Below are 24,755 nucleotides of genomic sequence, written 5' to 3' on the forward strand. Positions count from 1 at the left end.
TGTTAATAAAATTTCGTGTGGCTTTATTAGATAAATGTATGGAGCTTCTTGTAATGAACTCTAACCCTCGTCATAGATTTAACATTTAAAACACAAGCAATTATTCATTTTTCATTGCAAAATGAATCAGCAGAGAATTTGTTGGAATGTTAAGGTTTGGTAATTCGTTGGAATCAGAATGTGCTGCGATGTGGTATGAAACTCGCCTTTGGAACCAAACGTCCTTCATGGGCGGCACATAGTTGAGTAGCTCTTTACTCACATTATCTCACTATACTCAGGTGTAAAATGAGTACCTGCCTTTTAACAGCTTTGCCCTGTCTGAAAAAAGTCTCGTTGAACATGTTACGTGTTGCTATTGGCTAAGGGGACTCCTTGTAAAGCTCTTTGAGCACATTTAGTGGATAATTCTTTTTAACTGATATTTTCGTATGATGAGGGATCTTTCATAGTTTTGGATTTTTTTCACAATATAACGAGGGAATATAGCATGGGAATCATTTTGAATATGATTTTTACCGTGAAATTCACAATGACATTTGCATTCAATTTTTGTATCTTTACAGAAAAAAAAATATTCCGTTAAAATGGGTAGGGGGAGGGGAGAGTGTGAGTGAAGGAAGGTCAAAACATAACAATAGGTTCCACAGCATTAAGCTGTACATTTTCACCTGTGGGTTATAACGCCATTAGCGTGACTGGAATCCATTAGATAAATTAAATAACATTCGGCTTGTCTTATCTTTTTAGTCGAGCCAGAATGGCTTACCGGGTTGAAAATTAAAAAAACACCGACATAGTTAATTTTTGAAAATAAAGAGAATATTTATAGCAATGCGACCCTTGAAGTTTAAACCGGTTTCTATAGATACGGCCACATCAGTGGGCATTTACACTGATTGCTTGAAGGTTTCTGACCGGTCTCAGGTCAATATAAAAAACAAACTTTCCTTTACGGCTATGTGGTCTTGTGGTATGACACTCGTTGTCGGATCGGAAAATCCTGGGTTCGAGCCTCGCGCTCGGCGCGTAGTTGAGTCATGGAAAAGGCTCTTTACTCACATTCTCTCACCGTACTCAGATGTAAAATGAGTACCTAGCCGTTAACAGCATTGTCTTTGTCCGAAAAATTGTAATATCGCCTAACAGGCGGCATGTCCCGTCCTACATGTTAAATGTTGCTGTTGACTAGGGACACCTTGTAAAGCGCTTTGAGCACATTTAGTGGATTTTGCGCTATATAAAGCTCAATCTTACATTCAAACTAGACCCAGCCACCTATTTACCGTTTGGTGGACGAGTGTATCGGACAAACATATTTGCGTTTAAAAGACTGGACGATTCGTTGATGTTCTATGTTTAGAAATCAACAAATTGGAAAGCAGGCAACGATGGAAGATAAAAATCTGAAAAGATGTGCTGAAATTCGATCCCCAGTCAAGACAGGTGGATTTTTGGGGATGATCTTTTTTGTTTGCTATTTCTATTTTGGTTTTTTGTCTGGCACTGTTTCGTGCACACCTTTCCAGACTTGAGATTACTATGAAAAACAAATTGAGCTTTTATATAGAGAAATATCCACTAAACGTGCTGAAAGCACATTACAACAGCAACATTTAACATATAGGACTTGACATGACGCCTGTTAGGCGATATTACAATTCTTTTTGGACTGAGACAATGCTGGTACTCATTTTACACCTGAGTACGGTGAGAGAATGTGAGTAATGATTCTTTTCCAAGGACTCAACTATTTGCCGAGCGAGGCTCGAGCCCAGGATCTTCCGATCCGAAAGCGAGTGTCATACCACAAAACCACATAGCCACACTAGTAAGAGTTCATTATCAGTTAGATTTTCCTTTATCGCCGTATGACATGACAACTAGTATTATTTTTTCCTCTTGAGAGTGCGGGTTTAAACAAGCGAGTACTTACACTACATTGATAAAATGAAAATACAACACAATTATAGCGTTTTAAATATCGAATACGTATCAGTCTGTATCTATCTAATAGATGTAGTAATTGTTCAATTAATGGAATATATTTTAATTTGGTAAAACGCCTCGAGCTCATATTGCATGAGATATTGTCGCTATATAGGTCTATCCCTGGAACACTAAAAGACTTACATTTACGATGCAATCACTCGTCTAGACATCCAAAATAACGACCCGTTTTATGGAGTTGTAGGTGTCATATTATTGCCAGAATTTTTTTTTTTCTTTAAAAACAAGATAAAGAAATAAAATCGCATTTTCCAGTTTCTAGTTTAAGAACACAACCCCTGTATTGTTGCCCCTTTCACTGAGCATGAATTAGGTATATAACTAGATGTGACCGCTGTCGCATGAATGTCTAGAAGGCCAAGGTTAATATTAATTTACTGACAAAATTGAATTATCTAATCCAAATAGCAAAACCGTATTTTAAAAAAAAACAAGTCGGAATTCGAAATAGCAAAATTGCAGATAAACAAGTTTTAAGCAGCATTTAATTTATGTTTTTATTTGTCTTAGAACGCAAACGATGCACCCTATCAAATACTAGAAAACTTCTATTTTAAGAGCGAACAAAGTGAATTTTATCAAAATTCTGTTTGAACAAGATAAGATAAAAACTACATTAATTTCATATGAAAGAAAATAAATTGTAGCAGACAATATTTTTAGTTTTATGACAAGATAGCGAGTAAATTACACCTTTATTTTGTAGTGGGAAGGTGAATAAATGAAATTTCCACCGTTTTAATAATCTGTTAGATAAATTTATATTATAACTTCTTGTAGTAAACCGTAACCTTTCTTGGCGCAGGTTATAATGTAACAAGTGCATAAACTTATTCCTTCTTATTAGTTATAACAGGAAGCAGCAGTGCACTTATAGTAAACGTAAAATAATTCTTAGGAATCTTTGGATGCCACGAAATGCCGAAGTCTGAACAAAAAAAGCACGTTTTAAAAATTTTAGCCAGAAAACTCGTCCCTCAAATTATATCGATCGATTAAAATGACCCCACTTATGTCAAAAACTCTCAAACCTGGGTATTATTATTATTATTATTATTATTATTATTATTATTATTATTATTATTTATTATTATTATTATTATTATTATTATTATTATTATTATTATTATTATTTATTATTTTTTATAGTAGTATTAGTAGTAGTAGTAGTAGTAGTAGTAATAGTAGTAGTAGTAGTAGTAGTAGTAGTATAGTAGTAGTAGTGTAGTAGTAGTAGTAGTAGTAAGTAGTAGTAGTAGTATAGTAGTAGAGTAGTAGTAGTAGTAGTAAGTAGTAGAAATAGTAGTAGTAGTAGTAGTAGTAGTAGTAGTAGTAGTAGTAGTAGTAGTAGTAGTAGTAGTAGTAGTAGTAGTAGTAGTAGTAGTAGTAGTAGTAGTAGTAGTAGTAGTAGTAGTAGTAGTAGTAATAGTAGTAGTAGTAGTAGTTGTTGTTGTTGTTGTTGTTGTATGTGCGGCTATGTGTTATGACACTCGCTTTCGGATCGGAAGGTCCTGGGTTCGAGCCTCGCTCGGCGCATATTTGAGTCTTTTGAAAAGGCTCTTCACTCACATTCTACTCAGGTATAACATGAGTACCTGGCCGTTAACAGCGTTGCCTCTGTCGGAAAAAGTGTAATATCGCATAACAGGCGTCATGTCCTGTTCTATATCTCACGTGTTGCTGTTGGTCAGGGGCCCCTTGTAAAGCGCTTTGATCACGTTTAGTGGATATTGCGCTATATAAATTCTCTATTCTCTATAGTTGTTGTAGTAGTAGTATTGTTTTCCGTCATATAATAAAAGTTTGCGATTTGCGTTAATGAGCAATTTCTTTCTGTTAAAAGTTAAATAATAAATTCAAAATCATGAAAGAATACCTTCATTAAAATACCCTAAGATCAAACGATTTTAGACATTTCTTGACCATTTAAAATAAAAATAAAAATTTGATGTTATAATAAACTAAGAGTAAGGAAACTGAAAGATGTCTAAAATTCAAAACATTCAGCCGACAACAAAACATATGAATGCAGTATGTACCATAATTATGACTGCACTCTCGTCATTCCAGAAATCAAGTAAATCCTAAAAATGTTTTGATAGTAGCTGAAGACGATTTTGAGTCTGAAACGTCGAGTATTTTATAATTTCTTTCCATGTCATAATTAGAGCACCTTACATGCGTCATATCAAATGTTGTTGTTGGTTTAGGCCCCTATATAAAGAGCTTTGTGCGCATTAAGAGAAAACTTTTCAATTTAAAAATTAATTTTTAAAAATGTTTTTATGTTGACGTTGTAATTTGTTCATTTTCATTTATTTTTAAAAATAACTTGAGCCTTTATATAGCACAATATCCACAAAACGTGTCCAAAGTGCTTTACAAAGGGTCCCTGACCAACAGCAACATGTCGCATGTAGAACGAGACATGACGCCTGTTAGGCGATATTACAATTTTTTCGACAGAGGCAACGCTGTTAACGGCCAGGTACTCATTTTTCACCTGAGTAAGATGAGAGAATGTGAGTAAAGAGCCTTTTCCAAGGAACTGTGTGTCGAGCGAGGCTCGAACCCAGGACATTCCGATCCAAAAGCGAATGTCATACCACAAGACAACATATCCACATGTAAAGCGGAATGGATTTTGTTAGGCGAGCACCAATATAATTGGCATGCACAACTTCCGTGCTCTGAAGAAAAAAACGTATTTAAAATTTGATCCAGAAAACTCGTCCTTGTAAATCAATCGTTATTTCGTGAAGTTCCAGGTGGTAAGATAAGTGTCATTTTAGTTGATCGATATTGGAGGGACGAATTTTCTGGCCAAACTGTTAAATATTTTCAGATACGGCAGAAATGGCGTTCAATTGAGAAAAAAGAAAACCCATCATTTTTTATTTTGGTCGGAAATATTTTACTTTACAGTATGTATAGTCAATGAGTCACACATATGAAACTTCATTGAAGTCTATGGTTTGAGACAGTTTGACAAATTGAGAGTTATCAATCCATATAAAAGTAATGATGATAATATTTGGTGTCGAATTGCCACAATTGTAACAAATTGAAAACGAAATGAATGTTTATGTTGTTTATATCGCACGTGTGAAAGAAAGAGAGGTAGCGAGAGAGAGAGAGAGAGAGAGAGAGAGAGTGTGTGTGTGTGTGTGTGTGTGTGTATGTGGGTGTGTGTGAGAGAGAGAGTGCGTAGGAGTGAAATATCTGTTCAATGTTACAGTTATCACATAACGTTAAAACAAGTGTAACTAAATGACAAATTGCCATATTTGTGGACGATAAAGATCTATTATTATTATTATTATTATTATATATATTATTATTATTATTATTATTATTATTATATATTATTATTATATTATTTATTATTATTATTAATATTATTATTATTATTATTATTATTATTATTATTATTATTATTATTATTATTATTATCATTATTATTTCCTTGCAAAAATGAAACGAGGAATTTTTTTCATTGTGCGGCAGTATTGATCTCTGCTTGTGTTACATTGGAATGTCTTAATATTGGGACGATTGTTTATTTATAGTGGGGGATTAAAGGATTGTGTTGAGGTTTCCTGAGTTTTCATTCTCTTTTATAAGAATTTTTTTTAAAAAGGACACAGACAATCAACGATTAAGAGGTTGAGTATAAATATGATGGGGTTTTTTTTGTGAAAAATAAGTATAAGGTAATGACAACAACATCGAATATTGATTAAAAAACAATTGTGTTTCTGTTTTTTAAGGGTTTTACGGCGCTTTCGACACATTTAAGTCATTTCAAAGCCAGTGAAAATGAAGAAAAAGGGATAGTAAAAAAAAATGCTTTTACAATTGAAAGCAAACAAGACAAAGTAAGACATTGGGGAATGTTTTTTTTATATAGGAAACAGTAGATGTAGATTCCAAGAGCACACAATCAGTCAGTGGTACTTAGTCTGAGATCGCCTAAAAGTATCATCCAGACACAAACACAGGATCCTACATAGAGGATATCTTTCAAATGTTTACAAACCATTATAATACAAATAATGTAACAGTATATAACAGAGAGAAGATCCTACAAGGAAAAAAAATAACTCCCAAAAACTAAAACTATACATTTGACTGTTTTCTCCCAATCCAAGGACTCCGGATAGGGCCAAGTCAAAACAAATACAATGTCTCAATATATAGAATATCAATCACTAAATTACACAACAGAAAACTTATAATTCATTCTGATGGATTGCTAGATGGAAATAGTATTGTCCCTGTAATATCTTATTCCAAAGTTCCTGCATAGTAAGAAAATATCAAGACGAAACGCAGGTTTCATTTTGATGGGAAAACGTTTACTTCATACTATTATAATATTCCAGGGAAAACGTTTTTTTAGTATGTCTTGTAATTATGGCATTAGTATTGTATTGAAACAACGCATAGAACTCTTTGTACAGTGGCATCGGCAAAAAGTCAACAACAATCAAGTCTACTTCAACTTGACTTAAAGTCAACACCTGTTATTGGCCAAACATGTTTCTGTCTTTGTCTAAGTGTGTTCCATTGATAAAGATTAAAATCAACTTTCTGGTCCGGCGGTGTTGGCTTTATCATGATCTAGTGTATATGGAATGGGCGTGAAATAAATGATTTACACTATGATTACTAATATAAGATGATCCCTAATTTGTTGAAATGCCGCAAGCCTGTGATGTACAAAAAGTAAGAAGTCTAGTGTTTGAGAATTATTGATAAGTTGGGTGTCATCTTAATCTATCGACACGATTCGAAGTTTCCAAGCCATCTTAAAGTGTTTTGTCAGTACATGACAAATATTATATCAATGACGATATCATTATATCTATGTAAAACATCCCTTAAAGCCCATTTTTTTTAAAAATGAAAGCGCATAGAGAAACAACTACAATCCCTTCAAGAAAACAAGAAAAACACACAGAATTTGGAAATTGCAGACTACTATGACTACCAGTCTAAGTACTTAGACACTCCGCTATGCTTCCTATGCTCAAACAGTCAGGCTTGGAACTCACTTAGATGGTCCAGGCGAAAAGAAAAAGAAAAACAACAACAACAAAAAAAAACAACCTTCACACATGCGGAAGAAGACTTCTATTAATGAATGACAATGGGTATGATTACGAAAACAAGGTTTTACCATCATAGACGTTATCTTGGAGAATCCGGTCTTAAGCTTGCCCATTGTCTATTCCAGGTCACCAAACACTAAACACTGCCCTATCAACTTGTTGCAATCTAAGTGACTGTGAAAGCATGACGTCGTCTTCTTGGATGAAGGAACTGATTATCGATGATCAACAAAAGAGTAAAACTTTTGTTTGGTGTCCATCTTTTACAGCTACATATATGGCAATAGGTTTTCAGGTGAGTTGAACAATCAAGTTTTAGGAACTTGGGATTTTATATAGAGCAAGATCCACTAAACATGCTCAAAGCGATTTACAAAGGGGCGCTGGCCAACAGCAAAACGGAATATATAGAACAAGACATGACGCCTATAAGGTGATATTACTTTTTGTTTCCAATAGAGGTTACGCTGTTGTGAGTTGGTGAGTACGATGAGTGAATGTGAGTAAGAAGTCTCTTCCAACTATGCGCCGAGCGAGGCTTGAACCCAGGAACTTCCGATCCGAAATCGAGTGTCATACAGCAAGACCACATTGCCACACAATGGGCTGAAACTAGAAAAACCCTTAAAGACGAACAAACTTGTTATACCATAAATAAGCATGGATCGGTGTAAATTTCAAGGTTTTGTACCCAAGGTTGAAAGAACAACATGCTTGGGACTTGAAAATATCGGTCCCGGGCCGATGACGTTGCAGGACAGGTACGAGTTTTTTCGACCTCTTTTTCGTCTCAGATTCTGTAGGTAAACGCTTCCGCTTTGTAATTGTTGTGAAGCTTCAGAACTCTCTGGGTTATTCAGCCAATGATTGCTATCGCAAATTGTGTGTACACACAAGAATATTATGCAGTTGACCTCTTAGCTTAATGGAAACGATATCAGATGTATTAGATGAAAGTTTTATATTCCGTTCAACAGGCTCTATATACCACCAATTACCATCATCATCATCATCACCATCATCATCATCATCATCATCATCATCATCAACAACAACATCATCATCTCCCTCCTTCTCCACCTCCTCCTCCTCCTCCTCCTCATCATCATCATCATCATCATCATCATCATTTTCATCATCATCATCATCATCGTCATCATCATCACCATCATTATCAGATCTAATTGTTGACATCATAATCGTCCTTTTGTGTAGTTCAAATATGAAATGTCGATGAACAATGACTTGCTTTGGGTTCACTAGACACCAGCCACTATCAAGCTCTCTTTTAAGAGCAAAGGATGTAAGCGGAAGCATTTTACAACCACACATTAATAGCAAGGGTAAATTGACACAGCACATACACTCAATGTAATTTATAGACATTTAACAAAGAAAAACAAAGAAGGGAAAGGTTTCTGGTAAAACTACAGTTTATTATAAACTTGTTATCAATAATCATTATTGTAATCAGAAAGAAAAAAGAAACGAAACAAAACTGATATTCCAACCCATGCATTTTTTCCAGTTTTTGGTTTGGAAAGGTCAACACAATACAATAATAGGAGGCAAGATATATAGATATATACATTGTATCGTGTGTCTAAAATCAGTGTAAACTAGTCCGTTCAGAAACAGTGATAAAAGTCTCAAATGTTACCATTGTATTAAACAAGTAGATCTTCCAAATTATGAATATTCTTCCTGTCACTGTGGATGATGCTAATTGGAAGTGCTCCTAATAAAATCATGTGCCATTAATTTTGGTTGATTCTTTACAAAATATTGTTGTTTTTAAATTTCGGAACATAGGAAGAAAATGTTTTATGAAATCGTTGAATACCGATTTAAGGTCATGGCAAAACCATCCCTACATTCTAACCCCGCAATCACAAACTTCATATATGATAGATTATTGAGACCAAATATATACGGTAATGGCATTTTCAAAATCTGACAACTCGGTCAGGATTACGTGTTGTTAAAAATAAGAAATCAAGAAAACAACCAAAGGAAGTCGTGTCGCCTAAAAACAATTAATAATATACATGGGCGGAAAATTGATAACTGAAAAAATATCCAGTTTTTAAAACTGTATTCTGACTCAAAAGAACTAGCAACATTTGATTGATAAAACTGAAATATCTTAAGATGCTTTCCTATCCTTGATGAAGTACTTTTTAAATCATGGCTGATCTTTTCTTTAAAGTGCTCTGAACGGACTTAACCATTTTGAAAAATTATTTCAAAAGTAAAACGTATCAAATATCTATGCTATTAGCTTTATACGAACACAACTTAACTTTTCAATCAAAGTTTATTTTAAATCAAAAAGAAATCTATCATCTTGCCAGCACGGCAAATATTATTTTCATTAAAACCAGATTAATCAAATACGTTTATACGATTATTTTTGTAACATTCTATATGTTTCATTCATTATTTATGTATCTAAACATCACATTATTTACATCGGCCGACAAACTGTATTGTTAATAACAGCAGATATGTTTAATATTTGAACATTTATGTCAGTTGTGAATTACTTACAAAATATGTACACAAAACAAGCAAAACGAAATAATACAAAAATAAGAATATTTTCAACTTTATTCACAAAGTATCTTCTAAGACAGCCTGCTCACCGCCATGCGATTAAATAAAATGTACATAAAAACAGTGATATATTTGCTGCTTTCATAAGAAAACATGTGATATGTTTTACATTACGAGTGGCATTTTTTGACATTTCAAATAATCAATAACTTCAAGAGTGGTTCCATGACGGATTTCCGAAATTAACATTATGTACACGAGGAAAACTTATAAATAAAATTAGATTTCAAACAGACGACATCTCGCCTAATTTTAAAACACGAATCATTCTGTACAAATATATCACTCAATTTAGGAATTAACAAAGACACTCAGAAACGTTAATGGGTTCAAAACATAATAAGAATAAGAATAAGAATAATGATATCAATAACAAAATTTACAAAAGCAAACACTGGCGAGGATAACGGTGGTGATGATGGGAGAAATGATAAGAGTAACGATACAAAATAATGATGTTTGAATATTATCGTTCTGTTTGAACAAGCTTGTGATAATAGGTATTTACTGCTATTTTGTTCTTTTTAATAGCATTAGGTGATATAATGCCCTTATGTAATGTGGAAAAACTTGCCTGAGGTTGATACTACGCTGATAATCTAAACCCATTCGTTTTACTTTGATTACTTCTACGATCTAACTCCTGATATAAATATATCACTTTTCCAGATGAGTATCTGTATATTTTGCTGTATCTAGACGTCTAGATGAAGAAAGACAATAATGGAACGAGAATTTGAAAAGGCAAAATTGTTGAACAAAGAGGGTTTATTGAACTACAGGGAGTGAATAAAGAATGAAAATTGACTCACCATTTCATTCTTTTATCATCCCCTTTCGTCCAATGAAAACTCAATGTCCCAACGAACAAAGGAATCAACTAGTCTTTATCGAAATGAATTCACTATAGAATTAAAATGTTATCGTTGTTTACCGCGGAAAAGTAACGATGACGATTATTAAAAATACTAGTACTAGTACAAGATGAGTACACTCGCTAAAATAAAAAGTTTAATGGCGAGTTTCGTATTATTTGTGAAATACTAGATCTGTAATGATGTTGCTGTTTTAGGGGCCTTATAATTAAATTCTTGACATCTTCAATACTCCATGACCGTCACCGATATAAAAGGAACGAAAGTGACATCACTCAACTCTTTGTTGTTGTTTTTAGCCAGCCATTTTATGACTAGTTCTCACTAGACTATATTAATCAGACTATAAACGTTTAAGGCTACACATCGTTTTGTGTGTTAGTACGTTACATTCGACTGGCTGAAGTTGTGAGTTTATTAACCAAACGCATAGCATCAATAGAATAACGACATCATAGATAAAGAACGATTAAAATCGCAATGAAATGGTGGCCTTCATATGTGTCAAAAACTGCTTTGATTGAGAGCCTTAAATACAATAGACACACATTCAAAGTTCAGGCCATAATATACAATGAAAAAAATGATTGAATGGATAGTGAGGAATTGTAATGTTTGAGTCTGCAATCATCATGGAAGATGGAGAAATATTTTCATCATTGATAATACATTCTTCGGATTTTATTTATGCCTATACAGCAGATTAGATTGGATGTCATGGTTGAAACAGGCTGCCAATCAAACGCTTCGACATGATGGATATACTTTATTCTAAAATGATCCAATAAATAGAATATGATATTTGGTTGGCATTGTTATGTTATCCTACATTTATATTCCCTCTGTCTCACAACCTATTAAAAATAAATATCAGTTGATGGTCGTTTGATGAGTGGATGGATGAATAGATGAATGAATGAAAGTATTTGGTCAGTCTTCATTCAATATAGAGTCATTATTTACTTTTAATAATTGTAATTGTAATCAACACAGCTGCCTTTCTGAAGTGTTCATTGGTATCCGGCACCCATTATTGGTCTTAAAACCATAAGTACTTTAAAGAGCATTGTCAAATGATAAATAAATATCAACGAGAGGTCTTATAGACAAAATTACGTGATGATATGAGATCGGTTTAAAATTTGGTATCCAATATTTCCTCTCTTTAGAAGAAAGGATTGTCGCCTGAAAATCTCACAAATTCAAAAGTCCTGAGAGACGTCTAGTTATTAACGAATAATGAGAAACTTCGAAAACAACAACAAATAATCTTTGTAGCCGTGAGTTGGCAACATTTTGATGATAAACCGTAATGAAAAACTGCGAAAACCCCGGTATGAATCACTTGAAAACTATCATAAAACGTTGAATATTGCTGCTCCTGATAACAACATTTATAATGGTCCCTCTCATCTAAATAATGAAAATGGTAGTCATTGCACAGTATTAAAAAGCAAACGTTTTTACGTATATTATTACATTCCTTGGCGCTGATATGACCCAAAAGGTTACAAAATATAGCAAGCGACGTAAACATCCTACAAGTAAACAAATAAACAAGCAAAATGTCTTCAGATTTTAAAAGATCATTTTAGATCTAAGTTGAACGAAAAGGGACTTATATTGAGAAATTAGAAAGGTATATCCATACTTTCTTTTCCCATTATATTATCAAGAATTATCAGGACCGCTTTTTATTTTACCTTTCTGACCAATATGGCCAATGTTGTAAATGTTTTTGGCAAACAGTCATTATGATAAAAATATGTACGAGTAATCGATTGGGGGGAGGGGGATGGGGGCGAGGAATACACCAATTTAACCGTCCTCGTGTTCTGACTAAAAACCCATTCCATCATACGTCATCGTGTATCGTATAGCCTTTCCTTTCTAGTTGAAAAACAATACTTCCGATGTACTTTGACAAACCACCTTTTTCTATTTTGGTCAGAAAAAGAATTGTTTTTTCATACTTCGACGAATCAAAAAGGAATCCTAACGTATCGATAAGTGTTAAAGTCGTGGTTATATTTTAATTCTAAGATTTAAGACGTTTTGACAAACTGTGGACCATATATATATATATATATATATATATATATATATATATATATATAATATATATATATATATATATATATATAAATGAAATTGTAGTTTTCTGAAAAAATTAAAAACTGTGTTTTGCCATTGTATGTGGGAATAGACTGGAGCGTCCATTTCAACGAATTAATTGATTTGTTCACCCTCTTGTTTTTTTTCTTTCACATGACTTAAAACAATAGCTTACAACTGTCATCACACTAGATACACTAGTAACTCTTTAGGAGTTAAAATTATCATTCTTTATATTAACAATGAAACCTGCTTATTTCGAAACCGAAGAAATCTTAATCAATTAAGTAAAAATCGGAATTAAGAATCATAATTATCCAAAAATTGAATAATCAAAAAGAAATTAGCTTAAAACTTTTACTTCTCGTGTAACCGGAATTTTTCCCAGTTTCCATAGCATAAAATGGACACAATAACAATTTCTTGCTATCCTCTTAAATCTTACTCAGAATATATTAATTAGACCGCGCAATAAATTTCCAAAAAAGCGGCTTTCATTGTATCTATGCGTGAAAGTATTATTAAATTTACAAGAAATACACCTAATCATCTAGAATCGATTATGAATCTGTCAAACTTTAGACAACCTCTCTAGAATACCGCCCAGCTCATACCAATCAAAGCTGGCCAGATCTCTGACATCTCTACCTTCAGCTGTCTGTAGGTTCACAATGTCGCTGTATTCCGACTCTCCGGCATGGTTGTGTGCCTTGACTCTGGCTGTGTAGATGCTATTGAAGTGGAGTCCATCCACCGTGCAGATCACCTCACGTCCGACATAAACGACCTGGATAGATGAGAGGTAAAAATGTGAAATAATATTACATTATTTCTATAACTTTACGATGACTTCTATCTAATAGTGTAGGAAGATCTTGGTGGATTATATCTTTTTCCGCCGGAAGTTAAATGCACTAGGCGATACAGTTTAGAAAGCAAGTAAGAAAAAGAAGAAATGTGTTCGAGACAAATGTATCTTTAAAATGCTACCGATTGGGAAATGGGTAGTTCCGGAAATGAGGAGTCTGTTCAGAAAACAAAAGTTCAAATTTTGATCAAGACAAAATCAAACGACAATTAGAAAAAATTAACAAAACAACAACAACACCAACAACAACATATATATATATATATATATATATATATATATATATATATATATATATATATATATATATATATATATACTAGTCTGAAAAATAAAATCATTAAAACAAATTAAACAAAACCGAGCAAGAGGTGTTTTGTTTCATTGCAATGGGTTAATGGTAATAAGTGGACTGGACTGAATAATAATACTGATTGACATTAATATATATATACACAGACGCACAGACACACATGTATAAATATATATATATATATATATATATATATATATATATATATATATATATATTGTGTGTGTGCGTGTGTGTGTGTGTGTGTATGTTTTGATAGAAACTCAGTTTCCCAATAAAGTTGGCATTTTTTGCATTTCGTTTCCGTAAGTAAATATGTATTACGAAAACGCCTTCAGTTGCTTTGCCTGCAAGGGCGAAAATCGATGAGAAGCTCCATCTATCGTCTGGTGTTTAAATCGAATAAATATAGGAAGTGTCTCATTTTTAATCATAAAATTTGTGGGGACAGTTGATACAAAGCAGAAATGTATGAATAACGGATCGCATATAATGTTTTCATTTCTGTCTCCGTGTAGACGAGGAAAGCTCGAGACTTCTCTATATCCCCCTAATGCCAGTGGAGTTGATGGTTAAGATGTACTTCGATATTGTATAGGATAACAAAATATGGAAATGGTTGAGCATGAAGAGAGAGAGCGAGAGAGAGAGAGAGAGAGAGAGAGAGAGAGAGAAAGAAAGAAAGATAGACAGAGAGAAAGGAAGAAAACAAGATGAGGTGGGGGTGGTGGGTGGGGGCGGAGGGGGGGGGGGCTGAGAAGAAGATGGATTGATTATGGATTGTATCATATCCTATTCAATGGCACTTATACTCGTAGTGTAAATGTTTTTAAAATGATTATGTTTTTTTTTCGTTTTATTTTTTGTTCAAGTCTGGTAGCAATAAAGAAAAATTAAATAATGACGCATCCATCAAAAAGACGGCTGGAATGTCGAAATGGATAAGCTGTTGATTGTCCTATCTGGCAGCCCGTTCCATTAATAGACGATGACAGTTCTGCTACGAGTTCCCTGCATTTGGCGATTAACGTGCGGCTCTTTGTATATTAAAGTCACTGCAATCAATAGTTGAACGTTTTTAGGCACTAACACATAATATCAACGACAGAGAGAAAGAAAGAGAGAGAGAGAGAGAGAGAGAGAGAGAGAAAGAGAGAGAGAGAGAAAAAGAGAGAGAGAGAGAGAAAGAGAAAGATGCGGAGAGAAGAAAGAGAGATGAAAGTGAGGTGAAAAGAAGAGTAGAAAGAAAAGAATAAAAGAGGGAGTATATCTAATCCATGGCAGACGGTAGGATATTTTAATAAATTCTAAAGAATAAAAACATGTCAAAAACATTTCAAGTCCATCAAATAATGCTTAGACGTAAATAATCCCCTCGATAAAATGAGAGATAACACAATGTTACACCTTACACTGATTTTGTCAATGTCTAGAATGAAGTGGAATATCATCACCTCTGATGCCGATTGATAAGCGATTTATAGTTCAGTTTAATGATGGAATTTATAGCAGATAAAAGAGTTCATGACAATTCATTTAACATTTTAACGTAACATGTTCATAGATGATAAAAGATTGAATTAAAAATCAGTTTTCTTGACAGCATTGATTTTCAAATCGTTTCAGAGAATAACTTAATTTTGTAGTAATCTGTGACTTCGGTCTTGTGATATAGATACGACAAAGGGTTAAATGCTTAATATACAGCTATTGAGATAGGGGGAAAACCACCATTAGACACCGAAGTACGAACAATAGGAAGCAAATCATCCCAAAACCTTTGCTACAGAACAAACACTGAATCACGTTTCATTTCGGATTCTCAGAAACCCCAAATGAAATTCTTGATGAAACGGAAATAAGTTTCTTTCCCCGTAGGTCAGTGAAAGATTCCGAGCAATTTCTCTTTTTTTCTTCCCAATTTCTCTTTCTCCATTTTACAAGGCCAATACTTCATCCCAGGAGAGATTTTCCATAATAATCTCATTCGTACTGAGACTGCTTCTTACAGAGGTACCGACCTTTTAAATTGTCGTTAGGGGCGAACTAATGGAAAAAAGAATGGTGAGAAAGTAGATGGCCTAAACTGGTGTACACTTACAAATCGACATTTTACCTTTTTGATCAGAAAACTATTATTTTAATTGTTTTGGGGTTTTTTTTTCATTAAAAGTGTGTCCAACTTGTCAAAAGAATTAAAACCTGAGACTTCTAACTATTCTCGTGTTTGAATATTTTGATGAGTTGAGAGTCATCTTAATTGACGTTGTTTTCAGAATAAGTTATCTGGTCAAAATGAGAAACAACATGTTTTGTGGCAGTGAAGTCAAGATATGGGAGAATGAATAGAGGCAATTCATAGTTGAAATACGCTACGGGTTTCGGTGGTTGTAAAATTAAAACAGTGGTAATCCAATTTTCTATACCATGGGAACAACATTGGGTTTTTTTCTTTAGGTACATAGAAAAGAGTTCAAGCTGCTTAGGTTAATGCCCTTTTGAACATAAAGAAAACATCAACAAACAAAATTAGTTACAAAACAATATTTAACTAGGAACATTTATTCAGGCCTATACACTTTGACAGCCATAAGAAGAAAAAAACTATTGTTTTCTTTTTTTTTTGAAGGATTAAGAAGAGTTTGAACCTGGAACGTTTTGGTTTGGTTTTAAGACTGAAGGTTTAAGACCATAATAATGCCCTAGTTATGTAATTTACTATTTTCATTTCTCTAAGCAATTACTTTAACCATATCTTCAAATAAGACCCCGATGTATCATGACCTATTGATTAATCGGACGTCATCTCAACCTACCAATCTATGAAGAAAAATTGTTATGGCAATAAATAGAAAAGGTTGATTCTCAAAATATGAGTGACGTGATTAATTCTAATAGAAATCTGATGATGCGATAACATTCGCTATTGGTATGAGAGTGTTCATGTTCAGACACAAAAATGTTCATCAGGACATCCGAATCATTAAAGCTCTATTCTGTGGCGTGGCAAAAACATTTTAAAATGTAGAATTGTTGTTCCTTTTACCTTTTGTATTTATTATCTAAACTTGCGGGAGACGATTTATAAATTCTAATCAAAGAAATGTCTGTAAGATAAATCTCAAAACAATAATAGTTATATCCTTTTACAATGTATTTTCCAGGTTGAATCGCATGTTCAAATCATGATTTTATCATTATTTCCTACACTGAACACGGAACGATATAGATAAGAGGATCCGCTGTCATTAAATCGACATTTTTATCTAATCTAACCAACACTGAATCATCAGCATGATTTCTACCTTAAAAACAATAAATCCAAACAAACTGATATGTTTATCTTGCCAATAAGTTTTTGATATTCCCGGTACATCAATCACGGGCCCTGACACAGAACCGACGTATTTGCATTGAATGCCTGGCTCGTCGATTGTTTTAAAAAGGTCCATTCCCCTACCCCCCCCCCCCCTCCACCCTTTCTCATTCCTCCTATTCGGTCCATTAAACGGTGATTAAATAGTTGGGTCTAATTCACTACACTGTCATAAAGTAATAATTGTTCTGATGGTAACAAGAAATTTCATGGTCCATATAAAGACAGGTCAACAGCTGGTCAATCCGTCCGATGACATATGTCAAAGGACGACAATAAATTATGAAGGTCAGTCTTTGACTCAATTTAAAAGCAAATCGTTGAAGAAATAAATAATCACAAACAGCAGCAAAACCCAGCCGAAGGCCTTAATTAACAGATTTGATTTCCACAAAAACGTGATATTAAGCTTACACAGGCGAATCATGGAAATAGATAGCTTATACCACTTCTTCTCCTAGCTTTGTACGTGTATTTTGTTTTCTCGTATCTTCATCAACATCAACTATGTGATATCCTTCTTCCCTATTGGGTAAGTGACGAGTTGTTATCTATAATTCACTAAATTAACACAATTTTTAACTGGTGTTCTTTTTTCTATTTAATCTATTGCCATTATTGATATCGCTATCTGTTTTCTGGTGTTGCTGCTTGCCAAAATCAATCCCACTAACTGGGAACAAAGTGATGCTTGATCCAGTATGCCAGTTTATATTCTTATAGAAAAGACAAGCAGTGTTTGTGGTGATTTATTGGCGATAAAATATAGGTTTTCATCTCAGATACGTTTGCCAATGTAAGGTGAGGGAGTAGATAATAATGGTTAATGATAACATAAATCTATTATCCAGCTGAAAAATATGGAAAGAAAAAGATAAGAAAAAGATAATAACGGGAGGAAAGATGGATGTTTTCGAATTTTAACAAAATGAAATATAGTAATTTTCCTTAATGTGACATTGAGGAGTCCCTTCAATGTTACGTTTCTGGTTTGAAAAATTGTATTTCATAAGTTGTAAATAGATTTCAGATTTCGAGGCAAGATGTAAGAGTTACTTAATCACATAAATATGATGGATGGGAATATGGAAAATCTGATGAATAGTCTTCCTATTGAGGATAAACGAATGAGATAGATGACAAAAAAGAAAGAGAATAAAGTTTATTCAATGGGTAAATAAATATGCATAGAAACAGACCAATTGATATTTTGTTGGAAATTAATGTCGCAAAGATAGCTGATTGGATCGCGAGTGATAGACATGAAACACGAGAGAAAACGAGACGATATGAGGTAGAGATGAGAGAAAGTATGTAGTATGGGTCTGTGTGTGTGTGTGTGTGTGTGTGCGCGCGCGTGTGTGTGTGTGTGGGAGATATCTATCTATCTATCTATCTTATCTATCTATCTATCTATCTATCTATCCCATATCCCCCTCTCTCTCCACACACACACGCGCGCGCGCGCACACACACACACACACAGATAGATAGATAGATAGATAGATAGATAGATAGATAGATAGATAGATAGATAGATAGATAGATAGAGAGGAGGTTATAAAAGGTAAAATAAATTCAGATTTGTACTCCGAATAAAAAAATATTTTTAAAATACCAGAATCTAAATTTGCCACTTTTGGGACAAGGTGAAATAGTTTGAATAACAATGGAATGGTATATGGACAGATAGTATAGACGAATAGAATATACGAATATTATTCAGATATTGAGAGACAAGATTGATTGATGGGTAGAGATAATATTATTATATTGGATAGAGGGAAGAAGAGAAACATGAAATTAGACACACAGGAATTTGACATCTTTCAAACCAAAACTAAAAATAGAATATTTCAAGGTATGTAAATATTACTCGTGTAAGTGACACGAATAAATATAAACAGTCTTCAAACATGACATTTGTGGAAGAAAAAAATAAAAAGAACCAAGCATTTGGTTGAGGGTGGCTGTTGGATTGAAAAAAAATCAATGAGAGAATAACTATTTAGTGTGAAACAACACGAGAGAATAAAGTTATACACTTATTGGACTACTCGCCTTTTGATAAAAATCTTACGGGTTTGAATTCTGTTTAATAATAATGGCATTTTTGAATTTTTCAGAATTTCCTGGTTAAAAATCTATCCCGCAGATAAACATTCAAATACTTCAAAATAAATCAAAATGTATTCAAATGGTGTATTGCTATGATTCACATCTAGATATTTGTTTATTTAGGGTTTTATGGTGTTTGAAATTTGGAGGGTATTTGGGATATTATCGAAACAGACTGAGACACATCAAATAAGAAAAAAACAAATATATTTTAAGCGTTAGATAAGTACAATGATCTAATTGCTATTTGCAGTAAACTCCAAGACAGCTGCTAACCATCTGCTCGTCTTGTTTAATTTTAATAGACCACAAGACTAATAGAAACATTTCCTATATAATTTCTGACATTTTGATATCCAAATATTTATAACTTTTCATTCTAGGGCTGAAAACCGTATGTTATCTATGAAGCCGATTTTCAATGGAAAATTTAATTTGTTCAAAGTCACTTGTAACAAACAAGATATGAATTTCTTGGACATCTACAGGGATAATTTTATAAAAATCATAATCTGCAGCAATTCAAGTCCATAATTTAACTAGCCAACAAATTCAAGTATTGGTAGATAAAACTAGCATAACTTCTGTCTACAAATCCAATGCATATTTCTCATTTTGGGCTTATTTAATTTAATTATTATAAAAAGTAGTCCATCAGGGCCATTGGCTCATGGAGTTTATCCCGGTTTCGATAGCGTGAAATGGACAATAGCAATTGCTTGCTAACCTATGGATACGACGCTTATCTTTTGACAAGTACTTTCCGCCAGAAATAACAGGTCCAGCTACCCAATCACTGTTGGGTAGACAGGGGGATCAGAAAAAAATCTCGACTGCACCCGGGATCGGTCTCGGTCCTTTTGTGTGTGAAGCGAGTGCTCTACCAACTGAGCTTTCGGGACCTTATTATAAAGCAGAGTATTCAATGTTTCAATTTCTAACGAATGAAAAATATTGATTTCGATACTTTTACTGCGCAATGACAGTCTTGAAATAATTTGGCTCCAAATATTTATATCACATATCGATCAATATAAAAAGTTTGCCCATACTACCGCTGCCCGGCTTCAAACCAGGTTTAAATTCTAAACTGAAAAGGTGACCAATGGAGCATTAGCGTCTTGGAACTCTTATCTATCAAGCCATGTATCGTAGGTCAAAGAACTTTAATAATTACTTATTAGTAACTTGTCTGTACATAAAAAGACCACACACCTGAATTCTTAAGTGTTGTTATGTCTGGGGCTTGCGAATAGCCGAAGGGAATGAGTAAGAAATTATTGTTTCTATTTTAAGATAAACTGTTTTGGAATCTATAAGAGTATCAGAGGGCATGGAAAGGGGTATCATTCTTGTTTGAAGTACGAGTCATATTCACCCTACTAATTTGGTATACTTTTCTTTGTTTTAACCATTATCGCCAAAATGTTCAATTTTTTCGGCACGAATATATAAATAAATATTGTAATCAAATAAGCATTTATCAAAAATTTTACTTCAGATATATCAAATGATTTATTGTGATATACATCCTTCTTGAAGACGATACAATTTCAGCTGTGAGGCATTTGCAAAATATTATTGTTTATCCATTATCGCCAAAATGTTTAATTTTTTCGGCACGAATAGATAAATAATTATTGCATTTAAATTAGCATTTATCTAAAACTTTACTTCAAATATTTTACTTCCTTTATTGTGATGTTCATCTCTCTCGCAGAAAAGATACAATGTCAGCTGCGAGGTACTTGTAAAATATATTTGGATAAAAACATTTTATTGCACTGATCATGGATATCCGAATTTTTCATTCGATAGGAAATGGGGGAAAAATGTTAAAGTAAAAAAATAATAATAATAAATAGAAAATGTTTCCCAATAGGCTGTTGCCAAGGTGCTTAATCAATGTTTCGACGAAATTAGTTTCATAGGAGATGAACCTGATGAAACCACACACTGGTCTTGACACTTCTTGGACAGAAGTACATTTTAACATTTGTCGAATAGAGGAAAGGAATATGTTATATCTACACACGCGTAAGTGTAGATCTACATATGAAAGTAAGTGAGTGTGTGTTCAAAATAGTTTCAGAAAAACATTGCAAATTGCAGGACGGGCGTCAGTAGTTGAAAACACTATGTATTTTCAAAGGTGTTTTTTGGGGGGCAAATATAGTTACCATACTAAAAATAAATAAAAGTTCTGTAATGATAAGAGATAATCTGTTCTCAATTACTGAGATACCTGATCATTACAATTTGGCGAGTGGATAATAGAAGATAATAGAAATCAATGCTAATCGTATAGAAATAATCTTTGGAATGGGACCAAATGCTCACGTTATTCCTCTGCTGATAGTTTGTTTGTAAGAAGAGGAACAGTTACATATTGATATAATACATCGTATTGCCCTGTTTTTATAGAGATTAAAAAAGCAAATCAAAAAATATTGTTGGCATCCTATGAGAACACTTAATTTTAGGAAAATATCGATTGTCTCTACAGCTAAACGGTAACCAAAATAAGTATCGAATATGCAAATACTTTCATTTTCAATTTTTAAAACAAGTTAAAGGGCAGATTCCTGATATCTACTTTAAATGCAAACACAATAAAATGTTTTAGATAATTATGTTATGTTGATCCTTCAACAAAAACATCTGAAGTTTAGAAATTTATGTGGGTTTTTTTTAATCGTTGTTTTTCATACGAACACTGTTTCGAATTTGAAATTGGCATAATCACAACATTGTTCGGATATTATTTAATTTATTAAAATCATCAGTATCCAAGTCTGACTCACTTGTGTATTTGTATTTTACATATAATACTATTTATTTTAACTTTAAAAACAGATTTGAAATGTAAAAACTGTTCAGGCAAATAAATAAAACAGGATCAAAGGGTGTCATTAGCCAATTTCCTCCTCATTGGAACTTCCGGGCGATATTGAGCCAACGTTTTCAAGCCCAATTAGCTCCACTCGTCAAAATTACCCCGTGCCGCACCTGCTCGTATAGCTGATGATACTATGTAATGTCGTGAGCCAATTAAAACCGGGGAGCCATGGCGTAACAACAGGAAACGGTATGAAACCCATTGGTGTAAGTTTTACACAATTCAGCCCAAGCGGCATAATTTTCTAGAAAAACGTCAGTATCAAATAGACCTCGCACAGCTTTGCGCAGTGGCGGTCGTTCTCATATTCAAAGAGGGCATCAGTTGGCTGTGCCAATTGGTGCATGCACATATTACTGAACCTAATTGGTCAATATAATCAATACAGTAGGTGAGGTAAAATAAAAAAAAATAATATTCCGTGGATTTATCAATTGCATTACCGCGTAACAAAAATAGTTTTATTACATTCTATTTAGCATGCCTTAAAAGATGTAAACATGCATAATTTGTGGGTTTTTTTCATATTGAAGATGTGTTCACGTGTCTTATGCACTCTGCGGCAAAAAAACGGCATACGTGTATGGAAAGGGTTACGTCACATGGTTATTATGACACGTTGATTATTACTCACGCTCAGTTAAAGTTCCGTAAGCTCTTTGAACTTATTGAATGCATCTTACGCCATATTACACGTGCATATCACGCGCATCGCTCCTTCTCTTTTATTATGAATGACTTTATAGCGGCACTAGGTTCAAGGTTAGAAAGTTGCCTCTGATTGTTCAATACATTAAGATGAATGAATGAATGAATGAATGAATGAATGAATGAATGAATGAATGAATGAATAGCATTGTTGCGTTTGTAAAATGGGTTTACAATTGTATTTTATAATAGTGAATATGTGCCTAACGCGAGAACTTGTTTTTATGACGGTATGTGCGCAGGCACGTGTGTTTCAAATTGAGAGGAGAAGATGAGAATGGATAAAGAAAAGAATGAAAAGGAGAAGGTTGAAGAAGAAGAAGAAGAAGAAGAAGAAGAAGAAGAAGAAGAAGAAGAAGAAGAAGAAGAAGAAGAAGAAGAAGAAGAAGAAGAATATTATTTAAAGACAGCAGAATGCAGAGGATAAGGGGGAGGGGGGGGGAGGTTAAGGGTAAAAAGATGGAGAGACAGAAAAGAAGAAAAAATATTTTAAAATAATGGTCATAGAGTATGGGGAAACAGAACAAAAGTAACTCAGCTGATGCAGTAATGAATATAAAATACAGAGTAGCCGACATAAAAAAGTAGAGAGAGAGAATGAGAGAGAAGGGAGAGAGAAGAAGAGGAAGAAAAAGAGAAGGAGAAAACGAATATATATATATATATATATATATATATATATATATAGAGAGAGAGAGAGAGAGAGAGAGAGAGAGAGGGAGAGAGAGAGAAAGAGAGAGAGAGAGGGGGGGGGGTGGAAGGAGGGCGAGAGCGTGAAGATGAGGATTTATAAGAGATCTGAACATTTCCTGCATAAATTACATGGTAATGTTTATGCATGTTTTCCTTGTAACTGTCTCATCTGCAAGCATTAATCAACTCATTCATTCCACCACCCATGCATTCGTGGGCTTTTTTCTTCTTTTTTTTGGGAAGGGGAAGTCAATTACTCTTTCTCAAAAATTTCTCGTTGTTCTTACTGCCTCTTCTTTCTCTTCTCTCTCGATCCATTTTTTTTTTTACTCATTCATCAATCTCTTCATATCTTTGAATATTTTACAGCTAGAGTATCCTTCCTTTGTCATGCCCATGGCCTTAACAAACAATGGAGGATTTTCCATTGCTCAAACTTTCTTAATTGTGTTAGGGGACCACTAAAATTCCCCTGAAGAAAGCTAGGCTTTTCTGTGTACCAACACCCCGCGCCTACAATTAAACCTGCTATCCTTTGCTTTTACTGGGGGAATTTGCTTTGCATAAATTTAGGGGGTTGACGAGGACATCTCCAAGTTCTGAGTCATTTTGAAATCAGAGGACATGCAAGCAAGCCAAATCACTCATCAATTTATTTCCGGTAGCTCATGTTAAACCATTTTTGGCTGTTTATATTTGTCCATTTGCATGTTTTTATTTTTTTTGGGGGGGGGGGGTGGGGGAGAGAGGGGGGGGTGTTTGATAGTTGTGTCGTCATAGGGTCAATTCAAATATAAGATCTCATACCCACGTTTAAGACTTTTTTGACAAGTAAAGAGTTATTTTTTTCGGTCAATATTTTAAGTTGACGCAGAAAATATTTTTCCCACACAGAAAGAGGAAATAAATATGGGATTTCTCTATCTGATTCAAGACTATGAAAGATATATTTTATATGTTTCTTGGCATATTATTGTTCATGCTGTCGTTGTTGTTGATGTTTCTGTTATTTGATGATGTTGTTGTGGTTGATGGTGCTGTTGCAGTTGT

The 24,755-nt window shown here is 33.8% G+C and overlaps 1 protein-coding gene across 1 annotated transcript in view; it reads right to left on the reverse strand.

Annotated features, from left to right (window-relative positions):
- The window catches only part of LOC144962735 (E3 ubiquitin-protein ligase TRIM9-like), a 269,597-nt gene that overhangs the window by 82,871 nt on the left and 161,971 nt on the right, over positions 1–24,755 (reverse strand). Inside the window, exon 8 of the mRNA XM_078895941.1 lies at positions 13,379–13,517. Coding sequence (XP_078752067.1) covers positions 13,379–13,517 — 139 coding nt within the window. The remainder of the gene's footprint in view (positions 1–13,378; positions 13,518–24,755) is intronic.

This window comes from Berghia stephanieae, chromosome 1, assembly GCF_034508935.2.
Source record: "Berghia stephanieae isolate SIO BIC M18660-M18661 chromosome 1, UCSD_Bste_1.3, whole genome shotgun sequence".
In the NCBI taxonomy this organism is placed as follows: domain Eukaryota; kingdom Metazoa; phylum Mollusca; class Gastropoda; order Nudibranchia; family Aeolidiidae; genus Berghia; species Berghia stephanieae.